General features: G+C 44.6%; 1 protein-coding gene across 1 annotated transcript in view; it reads left to right on the top strand.

The window, feature by feature from the left end:
- The window catches only part of RAB6B (RAB6B, member RAS oncogene family), a 59,101-nt gene that overhangs the window by 12,872 nt on the left and 27,965 nt on the right, over positions 1-18,264 (top strand). Inside the window, exon 2 of the mRNA XM_081192788.1 lies at positions 16,578-16,636. Within this exon, the coding sequence (XP_081048914.1) occupies positions 16,578-16,636 (59 nt within the window). The remainder of the gene's footprint in view (positions 1-16,577; positions 16,637-18,264) is intronic.

The following is an 18,264-nucleotide window of genomic DNA, read 5'->3' as shown; positions in this document are numbered from 1 at the left end:
GTGAGCTCCCATTGCTTGGTCCCTGCTCCTGCCAACCTAGCAGTTCGAAAGCACGTCAAAGTGCAAGTAGATAAATGGGTACCACTCCAGCAGGAAGGTAAACGGCGTTTCCGTGCGCTGCTCTGGTTCGCCAGAAGCGGCTTAGTCATGCTGGCCACATGACCCAGAAGCTGTACGCCAGCTCCCTCGGTCAATAAAGCGAGATGAGCACCGCAACCCCAGAGTTGTCCATGACTGGACCCAATGGTCAGGGGTCTCTTTACCTTTACACTCTGTTAAGTGTGCTTACAGCCCCAGTCCGGGGTGCTCTTGCATATAGGAACAACTACAGTCAGAGGTCAGAAGGGTGTCCTCCTTAGTGGGCAGGCATTGGCTTGGCTTCCACATTAATTGGGTGTTTATGTCCATGCAGCAACGATGTGTCCTGAAGCTCATCACCTAGAGTTCTGCTTGCTCCGCCTGACCCCTTAGGCTGCCGTGCTCACTTTGCCGTCTGTTGCCTGGCAACTGTGAAGAGCAGCACTCTGTATTTGCGTACCTGCTGTCAGGACCACATTCTTTTCTCCTTTCCTTTTTTTTTAATAATGAAAAAAGGCCAACGGCAAACACAAAGCGAATTGGATGGTCTCTCCCACTGTGCTGGAGCGGAAGCGCCGCTGAAGAGGCTGCACACCAGCTGGCTCGATGTGGAAAAGTGCCCAGTTCGTTGTGCGTGGTGTATGGGCGTTGGAATTACTAGCTGCAACCCGCCACAAAGAGAGCAGCCACTGATGGCACTCTGTGGTTCACCCCCCTCAGGTATGGATGCCAGCTCCCCCCGCATCACTGATTCGGTGTGACTTTGGCGGTGGCACCATCTGGCTGCCACTCCCTTGCCAACCCTTGTCTGGGTGGCTGTCCTGCTGTCAGTAGTCACTATCGCTATGCTCCCCCCCTCCCCAGGGACCCCCGTTAAGTATGACGTAGGCTCCAGCTGCCCAAGCATGGCTAATGGGAGGGGGAAAAGCAGTTTCCACTCAGTGGGAGATCAGGATGGCTTTTAATTATACATCAGGATGCTTGACAGCACTACTTTCCCCTTTTGCCTGTCTCTGGTGCACTCTGTCTTCTCTTTGTTCCCCCATCCCTCCCCTTGTTATCTCATGTCATCTGCCATTTTCTCAGTCGTCTGGTTATGATTCAACCCTTTGCCTCGCCCATCCTACACAAATATTTCTAGGTGCTGCCTCCCGTCCCTTTCCCCTCAGCTGAGCCTGTCTTTCCTCTGTTTCAACCTCTCTATTTCCTCTATATTTTTTGTGATTGGTTCTAAGGGCAGTTTTAAGGGCAGAACTTCTGACAAAGGGGAGAGAGTGGCCTTGCTAGTTTAAACTCCCACCAGCTTTTTAATAAAACAACAACAACCACAACAACCACCACCGCTGGATAAATGTCCCTGCTATTGAGTGGCAGGGTTCTGCCTCTAAAACATTTAGAGGAAAAGGTGGGATATAAATGTAAGCGATAAGTAAATAATAAAGAAATAAAATACAGCTCCATCACAAAGTAGAGGAGGCTTGAGCTGGTATGAGTTGCTGTCTCGTGCATATTTCCACTGCGAGTGGCTCCGAATAAGAGCCCATCACACTTGCACAGCTACATCCTATGCAGTAACCACAGTAGAAATGCTTGCAGAGAATTTAGGGCAGAGATGGGAACCTATGGCCTTCTGGATGATGATAGGCCTGCAGCTTCCATTAGATCCAGACCCCTTGGCCAATGGTCAGGGGTAATTGGAGTTGTGGTCCAGCAAAATTATGTGGACCACAGGCTCCCCATCCTGATTTAAAGGTTAAAATGAGCACCATCTTGTGCTTTGAAGCAAACTTGGAGCCAGACCTGTTTCAAAGCCAGGAACAGGGTATGTTCCATTCTGCTACACCTTTCTGTTGTGTATGGAACGAAACAGAAGTTTCCAAGTGTTTCAATGCAACCCCATGTACACTGTGTAACAACAGTCTAAATGAGATGTTACTGGAGTGTGGGTAACCATGGCCAGGTGTGATTGCAGTTGGCACACCAGCTTGAACTGGTGGAAGGTGCTTTCTGCCACAGAAATCACTTGGGCCTCCAAGGGTAAGGCTGACTCTCAGAGCACCCCTAAGCTGTGAACCTGATTCTTTTCGGTGAATGCAACTCTATACAGAAGAAGCTGAATTTTACTTTCTCAAGTCAGATGAAGCATCCACCAAAATGGTTTCATCATGTTCTCCCTGAGCTTCTGCTTTATTGGCTGATCAGTTCATTATTGACTACACACCTCAATCTAGCAACTTACTAGCCTCACCTGAATCTGATGAAAAGGTGAAAGTTTGGTTTCATCAGCTTATTGGTCTCCAAGATGATGTCAGAAGTTTCATGTAGATGAAACAAAATAGAATCTTGCAGGTCTTTCAGTGTCACCTTGCATCTTCTGGAAAGAGCCATCAAGATAGAACTGGTCCAGAAGGTGTCCATACCTGAAGGAATTAGAAGAGGTGAAAGAGAATTTGACCATAGGGATTATGGCATAAATGTGCTGGCTTTAGATTTGGCAATTATTAATGCAGAGTGGGAATGTCATTCTATTTATAATAATATAGTGAAATGATGGGTTGATTCTTTTAGCACAGAATCAGGATGATTTTAAAGCAAAGTTAAGACAACAGATGGCAGATTACTTGATTGCATATCAAAACAGGGCCCACCTATAGTGTTTTACCCTTTTCAGGCTTATTAAATCATTCAGTGTCTCTTGTCTTCTTTCCCTCATTCATTCACCATAGGTAATGTAGGGACAGAGATGGATGCAGTTGGCATTCATTTTCCCCCGCACTGAAGAATGAAGTGTGTCTGGGTGGCATTTAAATGTTGAAGAAGCTTCTTCTTTTGTAGGCAATCTTTCCTAGCAGCAGCTGCTGGTGGCATCAACTTTTAATTTGGAGAAGCTGACTTAAATGACCTATTCTAGAATGCTGGTACACCTCTGATTATAATGCCAGTTGGCATTTCGACAGGACACAGCAGGCGAGACATTCAAAGCACTATTCAGTCATACATACTGTATAACATTACTTAACCCTTCCTTCTCTTGGCATAGTTCAGCTTTAAACATGGAGTCTGGAATCGCTGGGTATCATCTTTGGATTTCTTCTCTCTTTGTTCTTGTGTTTCTGTATTTCTAGTTGTTCAAAGAAACAGATTCTCTTTCACAGCGACCTTAGGAAGCTGCCTTATTAGGGAGCCAGACCATTGGCCACCTAGCTCAGGTGAGACTTCCACAGGCACAGGTAACCTGCTGCCATCTACAATCCACACTGAAGTCCCTGGGGGGGGGGCATATCTTATTTTATTTTTTAATAATAATTTTTATTAGGGTTTATAGAGAGAAACACAAAGCTTAATATCAAATACCATTTTTATCCAAGCTAAAATATTAATCTAAATAAGACAAAAACAGGGAGAGAAGGGGGAAGAGCGAGATGAAAAAGAAAAAGAAATAGGAAAGGTATTTAAAAAGAGAGAGAAATAAAGTAAAGAAACTAAAGAACTTTAGATTCTTCATCTGTCTGCTATATAAAAACAATATTCACTTCATCCACCCTAATACAGCACCCTTTGGGTGGTGAGTATTTTCCATAAATGAAATTGCAGCTCAGGGGTCCCAGTGTATGGAATACGCCACTATTTCTCGTTCATTGGTAATGCCAGGCCTTTCTTACATGCCAGTTGGAGGTGCAATTAAAAATGGGAGGTTCTGGAGCCACATGTACTGCATCCTCTTTCTGGGTCATGCAGCTCTTTGCTGCGGGTCCATCTTGTAAAGTGCAGGAAGTAGACTGTCTCTGAAATTTCACTTTTTAGAAACCCTGGCATGTGCACCAGCCCAGAGAGTTGTGTGCGCTTAGAGTTCAGTGTTGCTTCCCCCCCCCCCCTTTATTAAAAGGTTGATGCAGGTGCACCTCCACGCAACTATTTAAATATTAAACGTCAAAATTCTTAACTGAAAAATCTCTGCCCTGTGCTTGCAAATAAGGATGTGATTTGGGTCAGGTTGTACTGCTGCCGGGAAAAGGATGCACCCCAGTTGGCTGCTTAGTGCGTGGTCAAAAACTGTTTCACAGTAATGAACGCTAACCATCCTCTGCAGCACTGGCAGCATTTTCCATTTGTGACCTCTAGCTGCTAAGAATTGTGCAGTTCAGGGCCTATTAAGGAGGAGTGACCTTTGTATGGCATTCCACAGCATACATTTCTCTAGGTGGCTTAAAACCTCAAAATAAAGGAAAGAAACACAAAGTAAAACATAAATTCATTAAAAAGGGGGCAAGGCCTCAGTAAAACAGAACTTGGCACACACCCCAAAATAAAATAAAATAAAACCTAAGTTAGTTCAACGGACGGAATTCCATCACAGGTATTTTATTTACTAATAATATTTATATACCGCTAGTCATTCAAGCATCTCTAGGTGGTCTTGAATACTAATTTATTTGTATACTAATTTGAATACTAATTTATTTGTATCAGTAAAACAGAACTTGGCACACACCATAAAATAAAATAAAACCTAAGTTAGTTCAACAGACGGAATTCCATCACAGATATTTTATTTACTAATAATATTTATATACCGCTAGTCATTCAAGCATCTCTAGGTGGTCTTGAATACTAATTTATTTGGTGAACTGTGAAGGTTTAGGGGAAGATTTGGGTTTTCAGATTAAGTACAGCTATGCAGGTGCAGGTTTAGTAGCTGTAAAAAAAAATGGTCCAACCATTGAGAGTATAATGAAGGATAAGATTTTGTTCTACGGATTCTTTCTGCCCTGCTCAAGGTTAAAACTAAATCCGAGGTGGGGGAAAGGATGTTAAGCCATTCTCACCATGGGAATCAACAGTGCAAGGGCAATGCAATGAATTAAGAAACAAAACAAAAACACTAACATAGACAAGTCTGCAAAACCCCAGAATAAAAGCTCTGTAAGTAGCATTATTACTACATGTCGGGGAATATATCTTGCAACCCACATGCTAGCAAAAAGCAGCAGTACTGCAAAATAACATTAATGTTGGATGCCATCTTGCATCAACATGACCAGTAGTCCAAGATGATGGGAGCTGAGGATCAGCAACCACTGGAGGGGCCCATGGGGCTCTCTAGGGTTTTGTTTGGGCATCTTTCCCAGCCCTGCCTGGAGATACCAGGAATTGAATCTGGGACCTATCCTGAGCTCGATATATATCCTTCCTTTGCTCCTCCTGCCAGGAAAGCTTAGCTATCCATTATCTGTAATTGGCTTAATCTTTTTAAAACGCACCTAAGGCCCCAGGTTGCATGAAATGGGTAGTGCTATGGGGAATAATAGCACAGTGTCTGAAGGTGAGATGCTGCTATCTTCTTTTGCAAAATAGTTTGCTGTCCAAGGGCATTGAGCGGCACCAGCGAGGCCCAGAATCCAAGATTCTAGCAGGGCAAGCCTCATACAATTGCCCGCAAATGGGATGCGAAACAACTGAGGAGCTATTTGGAAAAACCTTTCAAGCGAATCCACTCTGCAGTTAGCCTAACGTTATCTTGGGTCATGCCCATCGTGTGAGTGCTATGTGGGTTTGTTTTCTGTAGGTGCCACTAAATTAAAAGCACCACCACCAGAATGTTACTGCCAGCCGTGTTTATGTACTGTTCAGAAACACAAAGAGATGCTCTCTGTTCATAATGTGGAGCCTTTTGCAAGCAGATCGTTGTCTATAGAGAGACTACAAAGCAGCTACAGTACCTCTTTTCCCTCTTGTCGGCCCCCACTCTGTCGGTTCCTGCTGCCTGGATAATGTAGAAGGGGCCTGAGAGCACCATGATGGATTGCAGGGACCGTCTTCTGCTAGACACCTTTGATCTAGTATTGATCTGGCTGGACTGCCTGCCTAATGGATAAAAATGGTTTTCCCTCTCTGCTCAGCATCTTCATAGGCTTCCCAACAAGAGCAGCAGGGCAGTAATTCTCCCTGGGTTTCTTCTAGAGCATTGGCTTCCCTCTGGAGACCTCTTGACAAATGCTGAGGCCACACTTCTAACACAACGATTGTTCCACTGGAAGGGAGGGGTGGTTGAGGAGCTACTAAAATAGTTCTTTGAAATAAATGGGCACAAAGACCAAAGCAGGACGGGGCAGCCTCCTCATAACAAAGATTAAGATATGGTTAATTCCACCCAACATGACTGTGTCCTTGGCATCCTGAATGTTGGTACCTTGTTGCAGTTGCTTGGGATCCCACAGCTGTTGCATGAAGGCCTCTGTGAGCATGGCAAGGGGATGTGGGTAGTGGTGGTATCTACCAGTGGTAGTGGGAGCAGGTCAAAGACTCCTGGAGAGCACAATCCAGCAAAGCAGATAGAAAGATGGTTCTTCATGATCTGACAGACCATGAATAGCTGCCATTGTAGCATTGGTGAAAAAAGTGCAGGCCTCAATGAATGCTCCACACAGCAGGTCTAGAATAGGACTGAAGGAGGCCACAGTCTTGTTTTGAGACTAAATCTTTCTCACCCTCTTGAATACATGACTGGCCTTATAGCACTGAGCTGCTGCCTAAGCCTGTGACCTGCCAACGATCCCCAGCGGGTGGTTACCTTGGTAGAAAGAGCCAGTTTGGGATAGGCCTGACAAGGGGGCATTTCCCTGGAAAAACTTGTAAGTTGCCAATAAAGGATCCATGTTGCTAGATACTGATGGATGGAGCTAAGAGCCTGGTCAAGAGCTTGCCCTGGATGCTCAGACACTACTGGGCAAGGTTCGAAGTTCTTGTATTAATTTACAGTGCCCTTATTAACATGGGGGCCAGATGCCCCAAGGACCATCTAGTTCCTTATATCCCTGCCAGCTCATGGAGGTCTTCCACGGGGGTCACTGCTAGTGGTCCCCTCATGGCTCTGATGCCTGGCTTGTATCCAGCAGGAGCTGTGCGTTCTGCATTGTGTGTCTGGTGCCTTTACTATACACTGGATAGCTCAGTTGGTTAGAGCATGGTGCTGATAGCATCAAGGTCGTTGATTTGATCCCCATATGGGACATATACATATTCCTGCATTACTAGGGCTTGGGCTGGATGATACTTAGGGTCCCTTCCAATTCTTCAATTCTATTATTCTAAGCTTTTGGAGAATGCTGAAGATGCGGCTCTTTACCCTGGTTTTTGACACTTGAGGTAAATGTTTTTAGAACCCACCTTATTTTTATGGTTGTAAGTTGTTTTACTATTGGTTTTAATGCTGTAATCTGCCCTTGGACCACAGAGTGAACTTCTGTATGTTTTAAAGTAGGGTTGTATCCCCCCCCCTTGATTTTACTGTTTTATCTTTTGTAAACTACTTTGAGGTTTTTAACAAAATCAAGTGATGCATAAATTTTAAACAAATAAAATAAAATTGTTGCCCCCTATTTTGTGGAACTCCCTTCTAGTTGGGCAGAGCCTTTGTTGAACTTCCAGCACCTACTGAATATTATTATTTTTTAAATCCCAGCAGGGATTTAATAAATTTAACTGATTTTTACCTTTTCTGTATTGTATTTCTAATGCTTTGTTTCACTATGTTTCTCAACATATCTTAAATAAAGGATGTGGCGGCTGTGGGGTTGGGCTGGTGTGAGTTTTAGTCCAATGCCATCTGTAGGACCACTGGTTCCTCACTTCTGAGTTAAATTTTCTATAGTCATATAATTTTTCCTCATCCTGAGGCACTCTGACTGACTTTGGGATGTTCCGTCCACACTCTGAGACAAAATTCTTTGCTCTCTCTCCCCCTCTGCATTCCAAATGGTTCAGTTAGTGTTTGGTTCCTCGGGAAATAAGGGCCAATCTAGTAAAGAGGGGCTTGTTTGCATCTCTGTGTAACTGGGGACAGAGCATGACCTGCAGGGGAGAGAGCAGGTGGGCGCTTGCCCAGGCTGATGTGTGGAGCACTTGGTCTAAGATTGATCTGGGGTACCAGAAGCAGTTGGGGGGAGGGCATACCAAGTGTGTTGCTTTCTCTCTTTTTTTGAATTTTTTTTTATTTGGTTTTACAAAAATTTTTTAAAACAATACAAACATATAAGAAGACATACAAACACGTATAGTTTCATAACCTTTTTTTTCATGAACCTTGTTTCTCAGACTCCCCCATACCTCCCCTTTCTGCATCCCAATGTCCAAAGCTTTTTAGCAGCTTCTAAATATTTCTGTCAAGCCTCTATCCTCTTAATCTTTCCTTCAGTCTAATCTTATATCGCTGTAACCCTTTCTTTCTCAAAACCTCGACATTCTAACATTCATCAAGTTTATAATAGTCCTTAAGATAGATTTTAAATTTCTTCCATTCTTCTTCCGCCGTCTCCTTTCCCTGATCGCGGATTCTGCCAGTCATCTCAGCCAATGTCATGTAGTCCATCACTTTCATCTGCCATTCTTCCAGGGTGGGTAGATCTTGTGTCTTCCAATACTTTGCGATAAGTATTCTTGCTGCTGTTGTAGCATACATAAAGAAAGTTCTGTCCTTCTTTGACACCAATTGGCCGACAGTGCCCAAGAGAAAGGCCTCTGGTTTCTTAGGGAACGTACATTTAAGTACCTTTTTCATTTCATTATATATTTCCCAGAAAGCCTTAATCTTCGGGCACGTCCACCAAAGGTGATAGAAAGTACCTTCAGTTTCTTTACATTTCCAACACTTATTATCAGGCAAATGGTAAATTTTTGCTAGCTTGACTGGGGTCATGTACCACCTGTAAATCATTTTCGTAATATTTTCCTTTAAGGCATTACATGCCGTGAATTTAATACCGGTGTTCCACAACCATTCCCAGTCAGCAAACATAATGTTATGGCCAATGTCCTGTGCCCACTTAATCATAGCCGATTTAACTGTTTCATCTTGTGTATTCCATTTCAGCAGCAAATTATACATTCTTGACAAGTACTTAGTATTGGGTTCTAACAGTTCACAAGTATGTTGCTTTCCACTGCACTGATCTGTGGAGGAAGCACCATTAAGTGCAAATCCATCTTAATTTATTTTTAAGACATTCCTATGTTCCGTTCCACATTTTGCTTTGTTAGATCTCTGCGTGAGCTCCAGAAATTGCATCTTAAAGCTCAACGTATTTCCCCCCCCCCCCAAGGCGTTTTTCGAAGAGATCTTCTAAGGAGTGCATTTCCCTTCAGAAACATTGAGCAGGATGCTGGTGGCGCATGGGATCAGAATACAAATAGCCTGCTTGCTTCATGTTTGCTGAGTAACTGCTCAGTTGCTCAGGCGATGTGTGAGCAGAGTGGCGTTCTCACCCCCCCCCCAACAGTGCTTTGAAAAGCTGCATGTGGATGTGAGTGTTAAGCATGGCTGGATAGTCATCTCTTTCCTGGGTCCAATGCACAGATCCTGCTCTGAAGGCTGATCCCAGCCTGTATATGCAAATGGGAGTGTAGGGGAAAAAAACCCTGCATACAAGCCCATTGCCCCTAGATGGGTACCCTGTGCAAAACTCTCATCTCACAGGACTTTATATAGTTTGGGAGAGGTTGTTTCGCCAATATGTGCAGAATGGGATGGACAGATGCACACACACATGAATCTGATATTCCTTCTGTGGGTTTATTCTGAAGCAGATGTTCCCTTGAGAATCAGGGCATGAAAGAACTCTAGGTGAAACTTCAGCCGGCCATACACACATCTCCGTCCTTGTGAGTCCAGTGCACCAACTTAGCAGTTGCAGAGGAGCAGAGTTTTTGCATTCAAATTAAGAAGAAGCAAATTTAATTTCAGTTTCTCTGAGAGTGGAAGTTCTAAGCTTTTTTATATGTAATATATATGTGTGTATATATTTTGAGGATAGTAGCCAACCTCTAAAAATGGATTTGGGGTTGAATCATTAAGTGGTCCACCAAGACCCTCAGTAGTTGTGATATATATACAGTATATGAAATTCTGCTATTGACTCTTAAATAGATCTGCTTGAAACATGAAGCCTGCTTGCATGGCTGAGACTGTTGTGCCTTCCCACCAGCCTGGAGGAAATGTGCAGTCTTGTCAGCATGCTCCAGTCTGGCTATAGAAGTAAGAACCCCTGCTGGATGCCAGTTTTCAGTTTTGCATGAGAGTAGTATAGGCTGCCTCCCTTTCTTCTGCCTGCATATTAACCTGCAGGCATGAGATGGTTCTGGGGTATGGAAACTCTTTGTATCCTATGCTATCAATGTATCATTGATTCTTCTTAGTTCTTCTCTTGCTTTCTGATGACTCTAGGCTGGGTGATTTTGTCTCCTTCAATATTATGTTTGCATGGTCTATATTGACAGCTTGAGTGTGTGTGTGTTTAGCTGAAATATGGATTGTATTTTAGTATTCCATTGTTCATTTTTACAGAATTTTGTACATATTAACCCGGTGTTTTCTTAAGGACTGAATAAAAAGTTTGTAGCTTTATTATAGCATCTTTATGGCCAGATGTTTCCCCCTGTATGGTGTGGGTTTTTTAAAAATTGTCATGTTTGGATGATGATGTTAGGACTTCCTTTTGGAAGGAAAAGAAGGGAACGAATAAATAAATGGAAGGAAGGAAGGAAGGAAGGAAGGAAGGAAGGAAGGAAGGAAGGAAGGAAGGAAGGTAAAATGTATGTTGGAAAACTTCAGGTTTGCACGTTGTCTCTGTCTGACCACCAGCAGCTTGCAACTTCTTTGTGGCTTTTTGTCTCAGAAAATATGAGTGACTCTCTAAAAACTTGGGGGGTAGGAGAGCTGAAAATAATGCCAATATATTTCACAACTGGCAAACAATATGCCCCTTTGGGTTCAGATGGTACATGGGTAGATGAGTCTAAAAACCCCAGGACACAAATTTTCACAGCCCTCTAGTGGCTGTGGAGGCTCATTTGTAACCAGAAGTAATGTACCGTACTTTAACTCTGGAAGTGTATACTCGATTCTGACCAAACTAAGCCTCCTGGTGTATATTTTGCCCTAGGAGGCTTAGTTTTCCTACCCCACTAATGTGTTTTTTACTGCAGTTTATAAAAGCAAATATTAATAAAGGAATTAAGTCTTCCAAAACATGTAGCTGCTTTTACTGTAGTTTCTGTTTCAGAGGACAATTTCAGGGGAGCATGGTTGTGTGTTCTGCTTGGTGGAATGCACAGGTGGCTGAGAGCATCCTTTTAGAGGGAAACCTCTATCAGCTACCAAGCAAGATACTCACAGAATAGGGGGGGGGGGATGCATTATAGCTATACTATGTGCCCAAACCTGCCTCAAAACTCCAATTATATTGATCCTGGGAAGCAAGCCACACTAATAGCCTCTCTCTTAGTTTACTGTGGGCTGGCTCTGTACATATTCCATTGCCAGAACCTTTCCATTAACTCTTGTGCAAATGCACCAACAATAATCATTCAAGGTCTAACTCCTTCACAGCAGAATGGAAATATAAACACAGAATTGGAAAAAAGGAATGTACAGTGCAAAACACAACTATTTAAGAACCCAAATATTCAGATACTTATGTTTTTATGCTGAGACTATTGTCAGTTTTATTACAGGACACATTTGTGTACATTTAAAATAAACCAGATAATGGTTCAATTCACTAATTTGTTTGGAGGATTTGTAATACGCAATAGGCTCATATGCTTGTTCCTTCTTGCATCCTCCCTTTGTATCCCAGTTTTCTCTTCCATGATTTGGGGTCAAATGTACTATGATGTCTACATGAATCAAGCAAATTATGGTGATTATTAACATGGAATTGCCTCTGAAACATGGTTTGCAGACATACTTTGAAGCATGGTTTCAGATGGTGATTTCAAGGCAATTCTTGGTTAATACTAACCATAGTTTGCTCAATTTGGTCATCGTGGCAAACTGCAGTTACTCTAAACCCCTAAAAGGAGTGCATGCACAGTTAGTTAGTTCATATGGATTGCTATTGTGGGATCTGAACTGAGTTTGCAAACCAAATTACAAAAGAAACTAATTTGCATTCGTTATGATTAATGTTCTTGCATGTGCAATGGCTGCTGCCAAAAATTGTATGTATGCAGTCTTGGAAAAAATGGAAGAACTACAGGGAAAATGCAGGAAAACAACAACTGGATTATTGTGTCATCATAATGGCTCAGAAAAAAGAGGATGGACAAATCATGGCTATTCCAGAATAAATACTAGTGTGGAAGTAACCAGAAGTAGAAATCATGCAAGTACTGAATACATGATGTATAGAAGTTCTAAATAATCAATCCTCCATGAGTCTAGATGCTGAAATAGATCCAGCATGAAATTTGAGTTTGACTGTTGACACCAGTAGTTGTATGTTATTGCGGTTAAGATGGGCTGACCCTACCATTAGCTGAGTGAAGTGGCTGCCTCAGGGTCAGGACTAAGAACAGCCGAGTGTACTATGCAGCCTGCTCTGTGCTCCTCAGCTAGCCTGCTGATTTTGGCTGCATGCAGTGAAGGACATTATTTTGTCACCAGTGTGGACATAAGATGAAACTACCAGTCTGATACATGGAACAGGGGAGGCAAAAATGCATTGGGATGGGCATGCTGTTGAATAATAGGAAACACATTCAGTATACAGTTTCCTCCCTCCCTCCTCAATATCTGCATTATTTGTCCCAGCAATCTGTCAGCAACAGAGAAAGAGAGAGAGAGGATGTTGTTTGTCAGCTTCATGAAGCTCTGGATTTCTGGAGCATCTCTGGGGAGCAAGCATCAGGCAATGCCTTGTAGAATTCAGCAGCCAATTAGGATCCTGCATCAGCCCCTTATCCTCTACTGAACTGGGTAGAGCTGCTCTATAAATATCCATAGTTTGGTTTGGATTGGCTCTTTGGTTCATCTTTTTTCTTCCTTTCACAATAAGCAGTCTCTAATGAGAATGCATGAGGAGCAAGGGCTTAGTGGCTTCCAAAGTTACGGTCCCTTCACATTCATGTTTTCCTACAGATTACAAAGCCATCCAGAAGGCAACAGGAGGGTTTAAAAGAGAGTGGGAATGTTTTCAGTTAAGATGACTTTGGATTGCCTTCAACTATGAGCACTAAAGATCTAACACAGCCTTCTCCAACCTAGCACCCTCAACATGTCAAAACATGTAGTCCAAAGACTACAGCTCCCATCAGCCCCCGTACTGGCTGGGAATGATGGGAGTCGTAGTCAAAAGCATCTGGAGGGCACCAGGTTTGGGGAGGCTGATCTAGCACAATGAGGGAGGGGGGAACATTCCAGATCAAATGGGTTTTTAACTGGTGGTGTAGTAGATTAATGCAGAGTCTCCCCCCTCTCTCATTATTAGTGCATTGCATGAAAATGCAAGAGATTGTCAGTTCCTCTCTCTCCACTCCCCAGCCTCAAGAGACCTGCCTTTTCTCCATTGAAAGCATGCTGCTCACTCACATCTGCAATCCTTCAATCCATCTTTCCTGCTGGTCTCCTGAGTACCACGAGAGCAGCAGGAAGGTTGGTATAGAGAAATTGCTCTTGGGCTTGGGTTTATGAGTTTCCAAACATCCCCAGACACACCCAGGCAGCTTTTTGCTATTTCCAGAGGTTGGCAAATGCAATTTTGCTTGCAAAACAGGGATTCTTCTTCTTCTTCCTCCTCCTCCTCCTCCTCCTCCTCCTCTTCTTCTTCTTCTTCTTCTTCTTCTTCTTCTTCTTCCTCTTCTTCCTCCTCCTCCTCCTCCTCCTCCTCCTCCTCTTCTTCTTCTTCTTCTTCTTCTTCTTCCTCTTCTTCTTCCTCTTCTTCCTCCTCCTCCTCCTCCTCCTCCTCCTCCTCTTCTTCTTCTTCTTCTTCTTCTTCTTCTTCTTCTTCTTCCTTGAGAGGTTTTAGAGAGCTGGATGGACAAACTGGTGCCCAACCCAGACACATTAGAATCATGGACTTCTGTGTTTTTGTGGCAGCTCCCATACCTGGTGACATTTTAAAATAGCTTCTCAGCATGAAGTGAGAAATGGCTTATCAAGAACCAATGAGATGGTTCTTTCCATCCTTTTCATATCTGTGCCTCTTCCTCCTTCTCTAGCCACAACATCATGCCCCCCTCCCACCTGGTTTTTTGCCCCTCTACAACAGCCAATCGGCATTCTGTGTCCAGTGACCACACTCGGTTCTCAATGGGCTGCTTTTTTGGGGAGGGGGAGGTTCTTTTCTTATTTATTTATAAGGCCCCATCTGCACTACACATGCTTTGGGGGAAGCCACAACTGTTTAAAGTGGTATGATACTGCTTTAAATGTATAGTGTGGAAGGGGCCTAAGAAACACTACCTCCTTCCCATGTGTTGGTGCTGCCATTTTGGCTACATCAGTGTGGACACTCTCTTCCTGAATATCAGAAATGAATTATATAACTAGTGCCTTTTTAAATGTTTGTTGATGCACAACCAGATGCCTCCATCTGCCCCAACTGCAACAAAATATGTCTCTCCCATATTGGTCTCTGCAACCACAGCAGGTGCTGCAACCTTCCAGCAGTTTGACTTCACCCCTCCATTGTCTCCCAAGGCAGATGGATGCCAGCAACAAGTGATGCTGCGTACTGAGAGTATCTGTAGATATTGTATCTTCCAGCATTGTGAGGAAGGGAAAGAGACTTTGGCTTCCTATTTTTGCACGTCTTCTGTATCTTCCAAAGTTGGGGTAGCTTTTCCATGGTGAAATGCATGAGTTACTAGCCCGCAATGCTTATGTTCTACTGTTGGCTCATACCAAATGCCTGTCTAGTTCAGCATCCGATTCTCACATTGGCCAACCAGATGCCTCACAAGCCCACAAGGAGGACCTGAATGCAAAATCATTCTCCCCACTTGTAATTCCCAGCAACTGGTATTCAGAGGCAAATTACCTCCTACAGTGGATGTAGGAGGAATGCTAAGGTGTTAAGCTGGCTGGCTTTGAGCCACAGAGAGCAGCTCTGAGGGGAAATATGGTCTCTCTCCACCCCTTTCTTTCAGCTGGGATTCTGATAGGGGTGGGGGTGAGAGAAAATTATACTAAAGACCCTCACACTCCTTCTGGTGTGAGCTGAACACCAGGGTGCTCATTAAACCTAAAGACGGATCCCATCTCTTCAGAAGGCACACCATGGAGGGAATTAGCATACTTAATTAAGACTCCCGATGAATGGCATTGTAAAGTTTCTTAATTAACAAATGTGCCCTCGGGGCAGGGGGATGGGTCTTAAACCAGGTTTGCTTTAAATGTTTCTCTTTTTAATGTGCATTTTGTAATCAGGAAATCAGCTGGGGTTTTGTTTGTTTTTTGTTTTTGGATGGGTATACTGAGAAGTGTTTTCTGTGGAGATACCTAGGTATGGAAGTGTGGCAAGAGAAGAGGAGGTCCCGTGAGTCTATTCGAAGCATCTGTTCTAGAGAGTTCTCATAGTTTGGGTTTCTTACTTGAATTGCCTGGCTTCAATCCATCATCTCCTGAAAAATACAAAAATACCATATGTTGTGTAAGAAATGTATAATTTCCACGTCTGGCCCCTGAAGCTCTGCATGTAATGTCCCAGTGGCCTTTCGTAGAACAGGTTTGCATGCACATTTCCCAGGGGGGTCAGCACTGGGCAGATTTCCAGCTTGTGAGATCTACTTTGTTTTTAAATCAACCCAAAGGTGGAAAAGACAAACATTTAGAATTAAATACTTCTGAGCCCAGGAGCTTGTTTTGAGTGGAGCTTACAGTCTTTCTACACACAAATTCACTGCTGCCTTGACTCCCAGCTTTCTTCATTTCTGCAGTTTGATTTAAAAGGGGGGGGGGGGAGAGTTGTTATTTTTGTTGCCCTTGTTACTCAACTGGAAATCAGAAGTCCCTTCTGATCTGCTTCGAAACACCCAGAGATCTACTAGCAGACTGCAGTCTACCTTCCGCCCAACCCTGATATAGGTGGCCAATAACTTGTGGACATTCAATGAAGCTGAACATTGGACAATTCAAGACAGATTCATAGAATCATAGACCATGAGAGAAAAGAGCTAACGCTTCCGCCCTGAACCTCGTTCCCTGATGACACCCCCCACCCAAAAAAACCCCTGCTGCTTTTTGCTTTGATAGGAAGCACATGGATGCATTTATATGGTTTTAGAAGGGCGGAATGAACAGCACATGGAGTGAAGTTAGATGGTACCTCGAAGGTCATCCAGTCCAACCCCAGGCAATACAAGAATCAATAATTTTGTGTCAATTTAAGGAGTTTGTACTCTACCCTTCAACAGATTCACATGGCTACTTAACAAAAAGTTTTTAAAAAATACGAAAAAACAAACCTAAAAGGCAAAGGGTGAACTGCGGCACAGTTGCCAGTTCAAATTGCCTATGTCCCCTGCCACCACCAGATTGCTATTTGTAGAAGTTTTTTGTATCTCTGCTTCTTTGTTGTCACATCCACCTTGGCCTTGAGTGCCCCAAAGAATGTCCATCCTGTGTTTGGATGAGGACTCTTGTATTATTGGTGGTCACAGCGTCCATTATTTTAATTGCATCTCTGTGGCTTTTGTGTGTTTCCTCCCCTGCCCCTCTCCAGTTGGGAAGACGTCGTTGATCACAAGGTTTATGTATGACAGCTTTGACAACACATACCAGGTGAGTTTCATCGCCTATGAGGCGCTCAACTGCATGATGCATGGTAATAGTAAAAAACAAAAGTTTCCCAGTGTTTTGGATAGCCATGTCACATGACCAAGGCTGCAAAATAATAATAATGCTCCCCTCTTTTTCTTTTTGACAAATGAGCAGAAGAGGAGTAGCAGAATTCAAATCTGAGCATTGTTCAGCTTTTGATCACCTGCACCTATCAGCGTAGATGTAGCCTCAACTTCCCTGTGCTTTCTTCTTCTGGTTTAACCTTGCCACAACCCCAGAAAGGCACATAGCCCCCCCCCCCCGTGGCTTCAGTTGGTTCAGCTCTGAAATAAGCCAAGCCATTTCTCCCAAAAGTCAGGAAATGGACTCAGTCATTTCTGAGCTAATCTGAATCTGACCTCGTCTCCTGCCTTTCTTTAAAAACCTGCTTATGTTGCTGGCATGGGCAGTGTCGGCATAACAGCAGTAGCAAGAAACTGTATGGAGAGAGAAGGGTGGTTGTTTCTGCTCCCCCCCCCCCGGAGCCTCCTTTCTGGTGCTTGACACACTGTAAAGCAATATGACATAGGATAGAACAGTGTTTCCCAACCTTTTTTGGGCAAAGGCACACTTGTTTCATGAAAAAAATCTCGAGGCACACCACCATTACAGCCCCGTGACGTCAGCGCGCAGCGTCACGCCGGGAGGGACATGAATTGCTAGCAAATTACATAATCACCTCCTTGAGGGCTGGCTCATCTTCTCCGAAGGCAGAACCCCATTAATTAACAGGACCGACTCACACCATAGCCAAGACGAGGGGGGAAAACCTCAGTCATGCACAGTCATGCACATGTGGGGGCTAAATGAGGACGAAGACCGGGCAGAGAGCAGGGTTCAAATCACCCCACCTGGCCAGGACAATCCCTGGGTGCTCCCTTGGGCCACTCGCCTGACCCACCTCGCAGGGCTGTTGTTGCGAGGACAACACGGGGAGAACCACGCGCGCCCCCGGGAGCTCCTTGGAGGAGAAAGTGGGCGATGAATGCAATGCACGAAATATATGAGAGGCGACCAAGTTTTGCAGGTGAAGGGCCCCCGCCAGCCTCCGCTTCCAACACCCGGCGCAACGACGCCGAAGTTTCCCCCCGGGCTCGGCTCGGGGAGCAGCGCTGCTCCCCCTGGCTCCCCTTCGCCCTCCCAGCTCTCTCTGCCGCCCACTGGGGACCCCCCTCACCTGCCAAGTCCGGAGCGCCGGTGGAAGTTGCATGCATGCATGCAGGGCGCCGCGTTGCCATTGCACTGCACTGCACTCCATGCAACGCCTGCACGCATGCATTGCCTTGCACGCCCGCCAAGGGGTCTCCCCGCGGTCCGATGCGTCCCCTCCGGCGCGGATGCAGCATTGCAAAAATAAAACCCCCCCGATGCAGCCCTACCTGGGGGGCAGCCTCCGCTCCGCCTCCGCGGGGATCCCCGGGCTCCATCCTGCCGCCCGATCTCCGCGGGGGCGCAGGTAGGCTGCGCGGGGTCTGCGCGGAAGAGCCCCTGCCCGCCCGGCCGCCGCCGCGCTCATTCCATGGCCGGGAGAAGAGCGCTTCAAACAAAACGCCAGGCCACGCTGGGAAACGTAGTTCGCGCACCCCGCG

This window comes from Podarcis bocagei (genome assembly GCF_964188305.1).
Source record: "Podarcis bocagei genome assembly, chromosome: 4".
Classification (NCBI taxonomy): Eukaryota; Metazoa; Chordata; class Lepidosauria; order Squamata; family Lacertidae; genus Podarcis; species Podarcis bocagei.
The sequence above is the reverse complement of the archived record's forward strand: the minus strand, read 5'-3'. Positions and strand labels throughout refer to the sequence as shown.